Source organism: Hetaerina americana, unplaced genomic scaffold, assembly GCF_022747635.1.
Source record: "Hetaerina americana unplaced genomic scaffold, ioHetAmer1.1.p SCAF_41, whole genome shotgun sequence".
In the NCBI taxonomy this organism is placed as follows: Eukaryota; Metazoa; Arthropoda; class Insecta; order Odonata; family Calopterygidae; genus Hetaerina; species Hetaerina americana.
In genome coordinates this window covers 1,123,574-1,140,338 of record NW_027286997.1, presented here as the reverse complement: position 1 = coordinate 1,140,338, position 16,765 = coordinate 1,123,574, and the positions used below count along the sequence as shown (strand labels likewise).

The 16,765-nt window shown below is 38.8% G+C and overlaps 1 protein-coding gene across 1 annotated transcript in view; it reads left to right on the top strand.

Annotated features, from left to right (window-relative positions):
* Positions 1-16,765, top strand: part of Als2 (Amyotrophic lateral sclerosis 2) — a 62,348-nt gene that overhangs the window by 28,870 nt on the left and 16,713 nt on the right. Inside the window, exons 7-9 of the mRNA XM_071591055.1 lie at positions 5,785-6,047; positions 11,508-11,913; positions 16,401-16,639. Coding sequence (XP_071447156.1) covers positions 5,785-6,047; positions 11,508-11,913; positions 16,401-16,639 — 908 coding nt within the window. The remainder of the gene's footprint in view (positions 1-5,784; positions 6,048-11,507; positions 11,914-16,400; positions 16,640-16,765) is intronic.

The following is a 16,765-nucleotide window of genomic DNA, read 5'->3' as shown; positions in this document are numbered from 1 at the left end:
ATGTAAATATAATCGTAAAACCATGCGCAGTCGCTACCTTGTAGGTTAATACTTATTATGTCGAGCCGGCTCCTGGGGGATTTGGATTACAAGCATTCTGGTCTCTTATTGTTCTCGCAAAAAATTACCATTTAAACATGTCTACCTTGCAGTCAATCTCTCTGATCTCATATTCGTGATCCCTCTGCCCGTAATACGTTGGGGTTCGTATTATGTTCTTGATGTCATCGGAAAGGACCCATCTTTAAATGTTTTTAATGAGTTTAATCTATATTGTAAACGCCGCTGTGTAAGGGAATCCCAGCCTAAGTTTTCTAGCAAAGTAGTTACGCTACTACATTGGTCATAACAATTTTTGACAAATCTAGCCCCCCTCCGCTGAACTCGTTCCAATTCCGAAATTAAATTTATCTATTTATCTCTTGAGGACCCCATATACTGGCAGCATACTCTAGGTGGGGCCTGACTAGGGCAAGAAAACATCAATCCTTCACTTTTTTGTCACATTTACCCAGCACTCTTTTTACAAATCTTAATTTTTTATTAGCATGACCGCATATTTCCCGTATGTGCTTTCCCCAGGACAGTTCGTGAGTAATTGTTACACCCAAGTATTTCAAGGAATCTACCCTCGCGATTTCTGTTTGTTTCACTTTGTTACTAAATGTGGGGGTGTCACTCTTTTCCCAAAAATATATTCCTATGCATTTTTTCAAATTTAATTCCAATTGCCATGTATCGCACCAAGTCTGGATTGCATTTAGGTCGTTAGCTAACGCGACTCTGTCATTGTGACTTCGAATGTCCCCTTAAATCACCGCATCGTCAGCAAAAAGATGGAGCCTGCTATTAACCATGGCGCTGAGGTCATTTATGTAAATAAGAAACAAGAGGGGGCCTATGACACTTCCCTGTGGTACACCCGACGTGACCTTGACGGTCGATATCGGATGATACACCGTCCAGGACGACTGTTTGAACACGATTTTTAAAAATTTTCTAATCCAGCGTATAACACTCCCGTGTATTCCATATGTTTCCAACTTAGCGAGTAACTTGCAATGAGGGACTTTATCAAAAGCTATTTTAAAATCAAGAAATATCGCATCAACTGGAATATTACTTTTGCGGGAATGCATTATATCATGAACAAAGAGTGCGAGTTGAGTTTCCCAGGATTTTCCCTTACGGAACCCGTGTTGGTTATCAATCAATAAATCTTGGCTATCGAGGTACCTCATTATTGAACTAACAATGATGTGCTCAAGAATCTTACAGGAGATTGAGGTAAGCGATATTGGCCTATAATTACTGGGTTCCTCCCGGTCTCCATTTTTAAACATGGGTGTCACAGAAGCTAACTTTGTGGAACTCCATCATGGTGTGTACAAACGAAAAAAAATATTCTATTCCATATGAATTTATTAGAGGGGGTCAAATGGAAACCGAACACCCACCATAACACGCAGTCCGTGCAAAAGGTGGACACACTGTGGTTACGCATCGAAACTGCTATCGCAGTTGTAGGAGAACTGCACAGTGACAACTCACGGGTGCTTGCAGCTGTTGGGTTATGTCCTTGTTGGTGCGCGAACTGGTCTGGTGTGAGCATTACAGGTTCAGGTTTAACTTGGTGGAATTCCTTCCTGATGAAATGTCGAGGAGTGTATAGTAGACGTCAAGATGTGGAAGTGCAGAGTTTCTCTCTTTTCTTACCCTTGGTGTGGCGTGTGTGTGGGTCCGGGTGTAGGAGTGGAGAGGCAAGCAAAGAAGAAGAGCAGAGAGGTGTGGATTGTTTAGTGGGGGCTGAGTGAGCATGGGATTTTCATCGTCCTTCGCGTGTCTGTGCTGTGTGGTGAACATGCCTGTCCCTGACGAGTGGGCACGAGTGGGAGATTCCGAGAAGGGTGCACACCGCAACCACCTCTTTCCACAAAACTGGAATTGATCGTTTCGTCTCCCAGGGGGATACATGTGCATATTGACGCTTTTGCTCATTACTTGTAAATTAAACCATGGCACGCTCACGTTGTTGTGGCTGCTCGGATTTCATTTGACGCCCCCTCATATAATTGTGTGGAATAGCTGTGTGTTTTCCATACCTATGCATCGTAAAGGGTGCCTATTTAGAGATGAACATGAAGTGCCTCTAAGAACAAAGCTTTCTGGTTGCATTTTGTGTTGTCTGCCTTTGTCAATGTGTGAACTCTTCCTGCTGCCGTCAATGGGTCCACTTGTGCCATCACTCAGGGGCTCATGAAGAATGACAAGTGTTGCCAAGCATATGAGAATGTTGGAGGTGAATCAATGGGATTAAGGGCATTCGCTTTGCTTCCCCGCCCTACTCCAAATAAATGGATAGCACATGCCAGTTACCACATGTCACCTTATCATCATGTCATGAAATCAATGATTTCCATGAATTCTAGTTTGCCTTCAACTCATGCTGTCTCGCACCTCCCTTGAAAATGCTGGAAAGGCATAAATATTTATTGGACACTTATATTTTCTCCCAGGGCAGGAAAGATCCTGGCAATCCAAGGGCAAGCCAAGAAATCTACAGAGTGTATTAAACATAAGTGACATGACAGTACAATTAAAACTATGAATTTATTAATGAGTGACAAAATAAAAAACTAGATTACATATCTTCCATAAAGATTGCCTATCTTACTAATTTTTTCATGTTTAAATATGCTGCTGTAAGCACATGTCAGGCAATTTATTCTTAGTGCATATAGAATTTCTACGCACTTGTGTCACTGCGGGAATAATAATAATATACTTTATTGATGTTGATAAATGGTACGAGCATTTTAGCTGTCGCCAAGTTAAATAGTACAATATATAAACTAACACTGCATAAAATCTTAAATGAGATAAAAGTTTTGAATAAAAAAGTTCATTAATCGAATAAAGCGGGTGTGCAAGTATCCAGTTACATACCAATTTCTTAAAACTGAGTTGGCAGCCAGTTATTTGGACAAATGTTTACATTATAATATGAGTTATAAGTTGAATTCAGTCTACAGTGTTTCTTATCAAGAACAACACCGTTCACGACAGAATGAGTTAGCATTAACTCTAATGGCATAGTAATGGGTATCAGATCTTAATGGCTATATTTCTAAATTAACTTTCACATGAATCAGAGCCTTCAAGACAAGATTCGAAAGAAAACTAAGCACACATGATTCCATGCATAATAAAAATACATCGAAAGAATACTGATTGAATACTCATTGAAAGAATACTCATTTGAAAGGAGAAAGTTGAGCTTTGTTAACATATACACAGCTTTACTCAGTTTATTACAAATCTGACTGATGTTTGTCTCCCAATTAAGTTTTGTATCAATATAAATACCTAGTATTTTAGTAGTTTCATTTCAGTTTTTTTATAAATTTAAAGACTGCTTACAATATGCTGGTTTTTTTAGCATTGAAATGTTAATGATTAATATCAAACCATTTCTTAATATGCCTTTGGGCAGCACTAGATAGTGCCTTTGCACTGTCCCAATGCGAGCATTTTTGTACAAAAATGGTGTCATTGGCATATAAAACAAACTTAGATTTTATATTATGGGGTAAATCACTAACCAGGATGATGAAAAGTACTGGGCCAAGCACAGAGCCCCATGGGGCACCACATTTTACTTAAAGAGTAGCAGATTGACATCCATCAAGCTCCACCAATTGGAGGTGATTAGCCAGATGTGACTTCATTAGTTGCTGTGCAACTCCCTTGTTGCCATGATATTCTTGCTTTGAAAATAATATGGAATGATTAACACAACTGCAAGTCCTACTGAGATCACGTAGTGTCACAGAGACTGGATCCTTCACTTCAAGCATTGTTTATGACATGATTACCAACCAACTTTGTAGCCATAATTTTATACTTACGAATAGCTTCAAAATTCTTACCAAAAACAGGGACTAAGGCACTGGGGTGATAGTTAGTTAGTCACATACTAGAGCAGCTATGACTTATGAATCACCTCTTGCTTTGGCAAAGTTATTCACAGTTATTCTGTCAGTTAAGTTAGTTCAGTTTTTTATGAGTGAACCTTCCCTGAAACCAAGTTGCGTGTTGGAGATTATTTGGTGTCCATCTGAGCTACTTGATGGTTGATAATGGGCAGCCATTTCAAATGTTTTTGAGGAAATGGGAAGAAGCAACATAGGATGGAAATTTGCCATCAGATCTTTCATTTCTCTCTTAAAAAGAGGTTTGACAGCTGTGAAAGTCAAATCTTGAAGGAAAATACCAAATGTTAAGGTATTAGTTTACAAAATAGTTTACTGGTGGGAAACTTTACCTCTTTAATCATGTTAACCTTCCCATGGACGTGGTGGAAAGGCTTGTGCATTCCAAAGACCCCTAGAGCTGTGTTGGCGGCAGCAATGATAATGGCTCCTGGTAGGGTTACCCATTCCAGATAGGTGGAAGGTTAGGAGCCAGACGAAAGATAGTCCACACATGTGTAATGAAAGATAGTCCATGTGTTCCTTGGTGAGGCGGCTGCATTTATAGAAGTGGGTATTGTAGATTCAGTGCTCAAAGGACTCAGGTTGAAATAAAGGAAGCAAATCGAAAGCAGCAGTGGACACTGCTTCTCTAAATCCTAATTGACAAGAGAAAGGCAAAATTACTGACAGCTGTTGAAAATACCCTGAGTGCTAAATGCTTGTGAAACCAAAGCTGTTGATGGTATATTTATGGAGTTTTATTTGTTTGATTAATGTTTATGTTGACCAAAATAGAAATTGTACAGTTACTTATCTCAAAGACTCAAATTTAGCACGGAGTAGTTGAGCCATTTCCTTTGATTTTTAAGGATACAGTGCTAACTCTTGTTCTTTTTGATTGATCATCTTCGTGTGTGATCCCTAAGAAATATATGCCGGTATCCTGAGTTACTGGATATGTAAATGACATATTTTGTTTTAGCTCTGAGCTTTACATTTTATTTGTTAAAGATTACTGTTGTAGTATGATTCATTTATTAAAGTTAAAAATGAGCTGAATTTATCAAATTTTTGTTTAACCTTTTTTTATAATTACCTCTATCTAACCTTTGTGCTTTGATATAAATAAAATACCCTGTTAGCAGCCTTCATTTCTTTATTCTCATGAAAAGGCACCTCTGTTTCGAGGTTGATATTACAGGAATCTCTTAATACTATATAATATGCAATGCAGTTCGAGTTACAAGCAGACTAACAGGCTAAATGATTGAATAAAATGGTGCTTGGCTGTATTTTTTTAAATTTATGTCAACAATTATCCTTAAACTTAAGGAAAAAGGTCCATAATCGGTTCTTTTTTTTTAAATGTCTGGAAGTCCCTAAAATTGACCGGTATGGTGAATGGTAGCCCTGAATTAATGCGACGTAAGGTTTTACAGTATGTTTCAGTTCATTTTTACTTTGGTGCTATTATTCAGATTTTTAGCATAATGCCGCAAAAACACCATCACTATTTTATTAGCTTCATCTATTGGACTAAAATACCCATATGATTTGTTGTCTCTGGTGAAACTTTATGGAATTTGCATGCCATACAAAGTCAATGACTTCATTTCAATATGCCCATATCATCTCTTGGTAATGCACAATTGTTCACTATTTGAGATGAAAATGTCACTATTTATTCATATTTTCCAGAAAAGTGACACTTTTTTGCCCTTCAAATCTGTTTTGGTTGCAGTAGCAGTCCACCCAGATGAAACCTGGGTGGGTGGTTTGAACGTGTCCCCCCTCTCTTTCTCCCGCCCAGGGCCACGGGGTGATGGTCCTGGAAGAGGGCACGCACTACGAGGGTGAGCTGCGTGGCATTGGCGTGTTTGGGGGGCGTGGGTGCTTGACGATTGCCCCGGGTGGGCACTGCCTCGAGGGGTTCCTCTCTGGGTCATGGGACGGAGAGGTGAAGGTCAATGGGGGCACCTTTCACTTCAAGAGGGCTCCCACATCACCGTCAGGGGACCAACCTCAATCTTCCAACGGCTGGCCCTCTGCATCAAGTGCATCTCCGACACCCAGGTAACACCAATCCCCATTTCCTAAGTCTTGATTTTCCAGCCTAGTGGCAAGGAAGCCATCTGATCTTGGGGAGGAGCTTTGATGCCTCACTCCATTGAATTGCAAGTGAAGCATTGAGTGATGAAATGTTGTGGCACTATGGTTGGAGCCACATGGGTATTGAGTGTGCCATCCAAGCTAGCCAGCCCCATTAACCCATTCTCCTCTGCTGGAAGCATTCCGTCCACACTTAAGTGGTGGTTTATGCAATTTAGTGGACATACGATGCAAAGGTGTCTTTAATGTAACATACTGCTTTTAGTTATTTTGACAAAACTTAATTACATGCATATTTTTATTTACCTGTCCATGGATATACTATTGCCATCAAAGTAAAGTGCTGCTGTACTATGACAATTTTGACTAGGGTTTGTGTGTATGCTTACCTATTGTCATGAATGGAGATCATTATTGATGTAATTATATTACCATTGTAATCTTATTTTTAATGTTAGCCAATATCAAAATATAGGCACTGCAAAGCCGTAATTCCCTCCCCATGGACTACAGCCCCGGCCTGGTAGAAGGGCTTGCATGTACCTATGACGCCTTGGTCTGTGTTGACCAAGGAAATGATGATTGCTCCTGGTAAAGTGCCAATGCCAGACAGTTCAAAGGACAGGAACCAGGCGGAAGGTAGTCATTGCAGTATTTCTGAGTGAGGTGGCTACAAGGGCCCCAGTGGGGTAGCCATTTCAGTGATAAGGTCGGATTTAAAACATCATTGAGGAAGACAGCAGAAAACCACCTCATCCCATAATTCTATGATAGACAAAATTGTGAATATCAGTCTTGGTAACTATTGGACTCAGCCCACTGGGTTGTGTGTTGTGCCAGGCAGTATGAAAGGGTAGGCTTCCATCAACTGTATCGTCATGCAAAATCATTGCAAAACCAAGTCAACGGCAGCTGAGAGTAGGAGGCAAAAGAGGACTCTCCTCTCACTTACTCCCCACTTGGATCCAGACTATATAAGTTGAAAAATGTTGATGTACTTTACCTGATGATGATGTGCAGCATTGAAACCATGGTTGTGAAATATTAAATTCTTTTGGTGGAAATGTTAAGTTTCTTTTTACACTCATAGAAATGAGGAAAACAGATAGAAAACATAGGCAAGTCAAATGATTGAATATTATTGGTAAAGAGATCAAATCTGAAGCAAAAAATGTGGCCCTTATTCAGGTCTATGTACTTGAGAAGAAGTAGCCATCTGGAGGAAGGAATAGCCAGGGTATATGATTAACTGGAGGTAATAATTGTGGGTGTCTCTGGAGGGAAACGTTTGATAGTGATGGGGATTTGGTGGTTTGAGGGAGGAATGATAGAGAGGGAGGACTATGGTTTATGCACAAGAAATTGTGAGAAGAAAACAATGGTTATCCATGAAAAATGGTTTAATCAAATTTTTTTCCAGATAACAATATACATAGAAAATGCTAGGGTTTTCCAAGAGATTTTTGTTCGACTATATAGCAATCAGACACAAATTTACGTAGTGTAATCATTTCTCAAGTTCCTTGGGATGGAAACGAGGAAGATGAATAATGCTTTACTAAACAGAAAAATTCTATAATTAATTCATCACCGTAAGATTTAGTGGTTCCTTGACTTGCTGACCTTTCTAACTCACTATCAGATTCACAGCACTTGGGAATCTCCAACAGTAATTTATACAAAGTGCCAAGAATTGCTCGGGGTACTCAGTAGTTCAAACTTAAATTTTCAAATTATTTTTATTTGATAAGTAATGGAAATATTAAAAAGTATCCAGTCTTATACCTTGTTCCAAATTTATAACTTAACATTATGGTTATGCATATTACATGATTTATAATTTTCCATGTTCTGTTGATATGAGAAAAAAGTTCTAGTTACTTATTATATTTTTTTATATTTAAAAGTGATTACTTGCTGCATTTTGACATCTTGGATGTGAAATTCAAAATAGCTGGCATTGACTGCCATCTGGTGACATCCAGTTTGGCCACAAAGAATCAATCAAAATTACAACATAAACAAGTAATATTTTTTTAATATTATTTCGACTGTAGAAAAATTATGAATGAATTAAGACAATAATTAATTTTCTGAATCAAAAAATTGAATGGCTAAGACTATATTAGGTTTTATTATTTTTTAAATCTGGCAAAACTTTGGAAATGTATGTGTGCATTTACAGATATCCTTAGTCACCACTTCAAGAATAACTTGTTTGAATAAAAATTTTAGGTTGTAGATTTCCTGATTTTTTCCCTTGGCTGAAATTGGACCACTAAGTTGAAAAAACCACTAATTTATGGCATGTGGAATTAATCATTCCATTGTATCTATATTTTTGATAAAATAAAAAAATGGCTCTAATGGCAATGGTTTTGCCACTAAGATAATGTTTATTCATGAGGTAAGTGTGCATAAAACGCCAGGATTGATGAAATGTCAAATTCCAGCAGCGCATTATTTTGATGATGACAGTAGAATAGGTTGGACCTGAGTATCGGAGAAAAATGAATGAAATTGAGGACCTCATTCTGCAATGGACACCATGAATTGGAATTAGGTAGGAAAAAATGGGAAAATAGGGAGGGAATGAGGAGATTTGGGACACCATGAATTCACTTTCAGATCCAGTGCTGTCAATATTCTCCAAAGAGATTGATGGCTCCTCCCTGCCGAGTACCTCTAAGGATGTTGTCTTCCAAGTGAGGATCGATTAACTCTGGTCCCTGCGTGTGCAATGAATGGAAACTGAGTCACTGCCAATGAGCCATAAACTCTGTGAGCTCACTATTGGAAGCTGAAACTCACTCTTAAAAGAGGAATGAAATTTTAGTGAAATGGTTGATGAGCAGTAATTGTAAAGATTGACCTAGGTTGTAGAGTCCCTGAATGTTTTCAGGTGTAATAAAAGATTTAATCTCTTGCATAAATTGGATGTATCTTTAGCAATGATTTTGAAAATGTATTACTAGTCTCATCATTTAATGGTAGGAGAGATCATGTCGATAAAATCAGAGAGATTAATTGTATAGCAGACAGATTTCAAATGTCATTTTGTTCCACAAACTATAAGGGATCATAATAATGTTGTCCAATTTCGCTGGGAGGGAAAAGTATTTTGGTCAAAAGTAGGCTTGCGTGTAATCACCCCCTGCCGCACACCCTTGTGGTGACTTACAGGGCACGATGGAAATAAAATAAATGAAATAACCTGCAATTGAAGTACTGATGAAAAAAATGAAAATAATATTCCATCAAAGGTATAGTTGGTATTTTCTGCCATGTTGTGCAAAGGCCTAACCTGTCATTCTTCCAGCTGGTAACTGCTGCAGGGTTTGATTCAAATGTGGTTGCTGTTTTCTTCAGTTCTCTTTGCATAAGTTCTGATGAGGCGACCATTGAAGTATACAAATTTAAGATGCATTGTGCAGACTTCAAAGCCACGAGCACTTCATCATTTCTTAATGGCGGATAAGTTTCTTTTCCATGCAAATGATGTGGTAGCCATCTTCCCTTTTGAATTTGATAATGTTTTGTTATTTTAGTCGGTTCCGAAACACGACTCAAGTTAATACTTTTCTTGCTGCCTTATCAATGCTGTCTTTCTGCGAGATATTTGCAGTTTATCAACCCATGTCATTTTTGGTGATGTTTTCTTTTAGTTTTTCACAAAGTCAATATATTTTGATGTTTTGTATTCTCTGATGTTGTTTTGATTTTCTGGGTTACTTGTTAAGACCGACTTTTAATTTGCTCAGCTTAGTTTCAATAAGCATTTGTTCGCAAATGATACTTTAAATCTCAAAGTTCATTGTGAGAAATCCATATATCACATCACTGAGAAAATTTCGACTTTAGTTAATAAAATGCATGGAAAGCTTACATTGTCACCATGTTTTATGAAATTTTTATAAACTTTAATGCAGTCAGAAAAGTCATTAGTTAGTATAGGTGAGGTGCAGAGTATGTATGTACCAAGAGGATTTTGGAGCATGAGCACTGTTGACGCTAGAGGAAGTGTGTGTATGGTGAGGCACGTTCCGTGCCATGCCTGCTTACCCAGAGGTACAACTCCCCCCTTGGCAGGTGGGTCATCCTCCTGGTGCATGGTGTTCTGTCATTGTATTAAATGCAATATTTAGGGATTAGTCGGAATAAGGGACTATATATACTTGATCTCACCCCAATAAAAAATGTTAAATAAATAACTCCTCAACACCAATTACTTCATCTTCACCTCTGTCATAGATAGAGAGAGCTATTATGTCATCTCATCAATACATTCCACACAATATTTACTTAATTAACTCATTACGTTCAGGGTCATTTCCCAATTTATTACTCTCCAATCTGAAATTTCAGTTATTACTGGCAGATTACTGAGATTTCTGCAATTTATTTTAGGTGGTGAAAGTAGTACAAAGTTACCAACAAATGAGTATGTCTTTTAGTGTTCATAAAATATAGGCTTGGGTGTATTGCCTTTGCCTCACTTGTTTATTTGCGAGTGTGTTTTTGCTCTTCTAATGGCCATTGCACAGGCTTCATTTTATCTGGCAATCATTTGTTGAATAGGGATCCCAGGGTAATATTATTATCTTCAGTAATATAAAACTGCTGCACCAATGTTTGACTCTTTTCCTCTAGTCTACGAATTTCAGCCCTCTGCACACTCATGGCCCCCCATTTACTGATGCAATTAGCATCACTTAATATTCTGAACCTATGTATATACTTTAATGAATTTAATCCTTAACTAATAATTCCATCTGCCATTCTTCCCTTGACAAAAACATTAAAAGATTTGGATTAATTTGAACACTATGAAAAATCAGAACCTTAACAAAATATAACCTGTCATGTATTGGCATTGGAAAAGAAATTATTTAAAAAATAATGGGCTGAAAAAACAATCCAGGACATAATTGCTAGTCAAATAATATCCATTATCCATATATTAATGGTACTGAACTATCTCAGAATTTATAAATGGAAACTAAAACTTAGAAATGTATATGTGTTGAACAGTTGGAGTACATTTTATATGAATTATTGATGAGTAAGTGCTCCACAAAGATGCTAATGAAATGGGCTACTTAATCCTTTGCTTAGTAAAATATAGAGTTAACATTCTTGTTATTGTTGCCTTAATAAAGCATGAAATGCATTTTGGAGGTGCAGAAGGTAAGTAAGCACTCATGACCCTAATGATAAGTATTCATCAGCACGATATATTGAATGAAAGAGAGGTGAATTGATTGGTTGTGGTGGACTTTGTTCATGGGAACATGGCAACGTGTGTGTCCATCAGTGTCCATGGCTGCAGAGACCCCAGCCATTGGCCTCTTCCACTCACTCCCCCCTTTGGCGGGTGATCACTTTCCATGGACCATACTTTTTGATACGCGCTCCTTTCTCTAGCTCCTTTGGCAGGCTCTGCGTCCCATCGTCGAAGAAGTGGAAGTCATTGTTCCAGCACTGCCGGGAGGAGCTGGGGCTCACGACGGAGGAAGACGAGACTGACTTTGTGGTGATAAGTGAGGTGAGGGCGTGTGGGGAGAGGGTGGTTGGCGGTGGAGGGTTGGGCGAGGAGGCATGGCAGAGGGTGTGGGAGAATGTTGCCGTGGCCATCACTCGCTCGCAGCTGAGGCTAAAGCAGAAGCTGCAGCAGTGTGGGAAAGAGGGCGCCATCACCACCACTCGCGCTGCCAAATGCGAGAGGGGCACGTCCAGCTCGGGGGATGATGGCCTCATCACTATACCACACTTCGGGCGCCATTCCCTCGACAAGAAGTCTTATGAGGACATTCAGCACTACCTGCTGAAGGTAGGTGTCACTTAAGGTGAGGGGCCCTTTCGTCATTGAGCGCGCTAGGGTCTTTTACTTAACTTGATGTCCTCATCAATACTGCCATCCAGCCCTAGCCACTTCTGGAACATGATTATCTGCTCTACAAAGATAACTAATGTTAGAGAGCAAAAACATTTGAACTTTGATGAGCCATATAGCCAATATTGTTATATAAGCTTGTAATAGCATATTGATGATTTCACATTGAATTATAATGAACATCTTGATAAAGTATGACAAAAACTACCATAAATGAGCGCATGAAATATTAACAGTAAAGTTTTCGTGGTAGTTATTACTTTGACCGGACTAAAAAATCTCAAATTATACGGTGACTTCCAGTAGTGGTGGAGACCGAAATTTCAACAAAATTAATGTATTAAAATCATAATGCACAAATTTAAATGAAAAATGGTATTCTCTGTGTGTGGAAAATACTGAATTCTCCTCCTCATCTCTCTCCGAATCATCTTTCTCCAGAAATGAAGCAATGATCTCCCCGTAGCTGAGGCCTGCTCGGTCACAAATCACCCGCACTGACCAAAGCCATGTATTTGACATCGTAGTATGATACCAAAGACTGAATTTTAGACCATTGTTTGGAAAAGTAGATAATCTTGTCTTCTTCTACAAGCCTTGAACAATCATTCTTAAAAACATCTTTGCCAAATCAAATTGGCAATCTCATCTCTTCTTACACATCATCTCACAATTTTTATGTGACGCAATTGCTTCCAATGAGTTAATATCTCCATTGGATTTCCATTGCTGGTGTGTGGTGAACTTCATTGGCTACATTTTTTCTATGCATGTGATTTAAGGTGAGGAATTGTGGATAAATGTTTTGATTTTTCTCCTCTCCCTGTTAAACTTTCAAACATATTTGTTTATCCGAGATTCTTAATTTGAACTCATCGCTCATACTTTTTCATTGTGATCATAATTGTGGGCAAGGACCCAACTCCTGGAAAACACCTCTGCCAATTACAAAAGACTTCAGCTTTTTTGTTCCACTCGTATTGGCCCCAAGCGTCGCGTCGCATTTGCCTTTTCTCTCTTTTCTTCTTTTTCCCCTTCCCTTGCTCAAAAGAGCTACTTTTTCCGCATTGAACGTGTCATCTGCACTACAAGGAGTTTTCGTAGCCTTTTCAGTGATGGTCACTGTGTCTCAGAAACTTTTGAGCTCCCTCTAAATATGATCAGTTGAACAATTTCCTTTTAATTTTAAAATATATCTAGCCATCCTGTTAATGCCTGGAATGATTGAATGCCAACAACCTTCCAACCAGCCACATTATTCTACTCCATTACTATTTCCACCCCTCAATCCGATATTTTTCACATTTTTCATACGTGATATTCATTTTGGGGCCGACCATCAATTTATATTGGGATGTATTTATGAACCGTAGCATGAACAACACAAGTTAAAATAACTGAAATTTTAGGGGCTTTCAAGGAACGAGTGGTTATGATGAAATGCCGTGGTTGTGTTTATTATGCCCCATTTTACCGGATTAAATTTAAACACACAGGTGTTTCCCGTAGACAAAGTAAAGGAACTGCAGGAGATGCTGCGATAAGAACTTTAACAGAGTAATCCACTGATGTGCATTACAATGCAACAGCATTAGCAATGCAAGTTACAGTCACAGCTTCTCCATTGATTTCTTTAAATTGTCAAAGTAGGTGCACGCTCACCCTAGTTATTTAAAGTTGGCTTCAACCTCATGGACTGTGTGCACATCATGCATGACTACAATTACCTGTGACATTGCACAAGTTGTTGCGTTAAATTGCATTAAGTTGTTTCTTAAATTTGAGCTGAGTACTCATTTTAATTAAACAATTATTAAGAGGGAATAATACTCACTATTATTAATGAGCATAATCCTTTGCACATAACCTGGGAGCGTCAATTTCATGAAGGAATTATGTATTTTTCACATTGTCACTTCTTTTGGTGATGATTTAACTTATTTTGCCATGTGCATTTATACAAAACTATAAGTAGAAGTAATTTATTTTTTGATGCCTCAATCACTGAGGTCATTTGTGACAAAACTATAAAGCCAAGATAATTTTAATATTGAAATTTTTTTGGAAATATGCAAAAACTTGCTTCCCCACTCATTTGATGGCCTTACTGTTTGATGCTTATCTTGTCATTTTTTTAATTGAATACATGCTCTTTTTAAAGTGAAAGTGAGAAGTGTTTTGATAATAATGAAATGGCTTTACTAGCATCAAGATTATCTCACAGTAATACACATCATTACAAAATGTATTTGTAAAAGTGAAAATGTACACATCTCCAGTGATTTGCTAAATCAAAGGGAACATATTTACTTGATTTCATGTTTGCTAGAGATGCTCCTGTTGGATGATAGGAAAATAGCTTATTTTAGTCTTAAAAAATAATAATTGCAAGTCACAGCAAATTATTCCAACCATGCCCAACATTGGACACAATGCAGACAATGATTGCATGTTCCTCTTCCTCTGTCCAAATTATTTTTCAAACCAGTCTTACTATTCCATGTGACATAGTCAAGTAAAGTCAGGTAAATGAGGAACAATTAATTTTAATGCAGAATTGAAAACTTTTTCACTTAAGCCATTTGCGAGGACAGTTATTTTTCTTTGCACACTACATAAACATTGATATAAACTCTACGACAGTTATCCCGGTCAAGGTGAATGATTTTTACTCTCTGAAATTGTTGCATTGTAATGCGCATATTGTGGATGACTCAGTTTAAAGAGTTACTGCCGTGGCATCACCTGCAGTTTCTTGTAATTTATGAAATGTATGTCCCAATCATTGTAAAAAGTAATACCCTAAGTCAGAGACAGCTTATAATTCAACTAAAGATAAAGAACTTCCTGAGAATCAATGACCGACACGGAAAGTAACTGGCCCCCCCTTATCACCCTGCCAATGTGTGAATTTCATATGCCATATAGGGCTTAGTACTGGGTGAACTCTACCAAGCCGACTTTTGGTTTGATTACTGAGTTGATGGTATTTTTATATAAGTTGCAGTCTGGTTATAAGCCACCGCTTACTTGTGATACAACTGATTGAACATAAACTTTCACCAACTTGTGAAACGTCAACATGAAAAAATGAAGAGCATCTCATGTTGGTCAATTTTCTCTGCTGAGGAGTAACCCAAATTAATAGCAAAGGCATAGTACAAAATCTTGAGTGGTAAGGTTCATCTATGCTAACAAGTAGCCATTGTAGACAATTGTCAATCGTTGCTTTGTGCTATGACAAACAATGGCGGTAATAATAAAAATACGGAATCATGAAAACATGGAATTTATTAACAAACCATTTTAAATCACCTTTCCTTCAATAACTCACCTTTCCTTCAATAACTCACCACAAATTATTGATTACAGGCCTGTACGTGCTTCAGTCATGTTAGCTAGTTATGAACCTCGCGACTATAGAAGTTAGCACCACCGATCAGATCCAATAAGTTTTTAGACCATTAATGAAGGGCATAAGTTTATTTAATATTTCTGCAACAATTGTTGAATAGCTTCCATGACTAAATGGCTCTCATAATTCTAATCAGTTCATATTTATTCTTTTGGCAACCAGCAGTTAGATAGGTATTGGTGTGTTGCATTGCTCAAGAGTGGATTGTGTTTATCCCCTTGGGGCTAGATTGAAGCAAAGTCAAGTTCTCTCATGGTTTCCTACTGTTTTTTTTTTACTTTTTTTAAAGCAGAATGGCATCCTTCATCTCCTGCCTCTTTCTTGCTAATGGCTGAGAAAGTAAATTTGTGAACTGATGATATCTTTTATGCATTCTCTCCAACATCTTTCTTTGCGTCAAAAACATAAGCTTGTTCTGTTTAACCGACATCTTCTAATGTCCAGCATGTTTATGCCCTTGGGTTCATAATCGGGGAATCTGTAAGGAAGGCAGACTCCCTGCTCCTCTTCTGGACTACTGGTTCCCATTCCCATTCCCAGTGATGTGGTCTTTGTCTTCTCTCACGCAAGTGTTGTGGCGAGCTGCCCTTGGACCCTCCCTGGCCCATTCTGAAAGCCCTCCCTGCCCCCACCCTTCAGACAGATGCTTAACAAAGGTTTTCCTCTTTTTTGAGGACATTGTCTCTTGGTGATCACCAGGCATGCCAAATTCCCGTGTCATTGGAATTAAGTGGCAATGACGCATAGCCCTCCTCACCCTGACCTGTTGTATTTTTTGTCTGCCTTCATTGGTTTGTTGAAGTGAGACGCACGCCACTGCTTCCTTGGTGGAGGTGTTTGATATTGTGAGAGATACACACCGCTCTCCACTGGTGAACTTGCATTGCCTTCCTCTTGAATGATTCACGCAATTGTTGACTGAATCTCTCTTCTATTTGCATATTCTGGGTGGATTTCAACGCTTGGTCATTTGATGCGCAATTCCCCCCCCCCCTTTTGCTTGATACAGGCCACCGAGAGCAGGCATCATCCCCTGGGCTGCCTGGTGTCTTCCCTCGCCTCTGCATTCAATGCCACGTACGGTGGAGTGCGTGTGCATCCACTCCTGCTCCCGCATGCCGTCTCGGAGCTGGCGTCACTTACTCTGCGCTTGTACGCCATCTGCCGCCTGCTCTTCCCTGCCCTGCCTGATCACCACCATGAGCTCATCCTCTTCAGCCGCGACGCCACTCACACCAAGCCAATCGGGTGAGTGAGGGGAGCTGACGCTACTCTGGTGGCGCCTTTCTTCAATGTTTTGAATTGGCACCCTTTGGCTGCAATGAGTATCAATCAATGTTCTCACGCCAGTTTCTATGCAGCATGGTTTTAAGT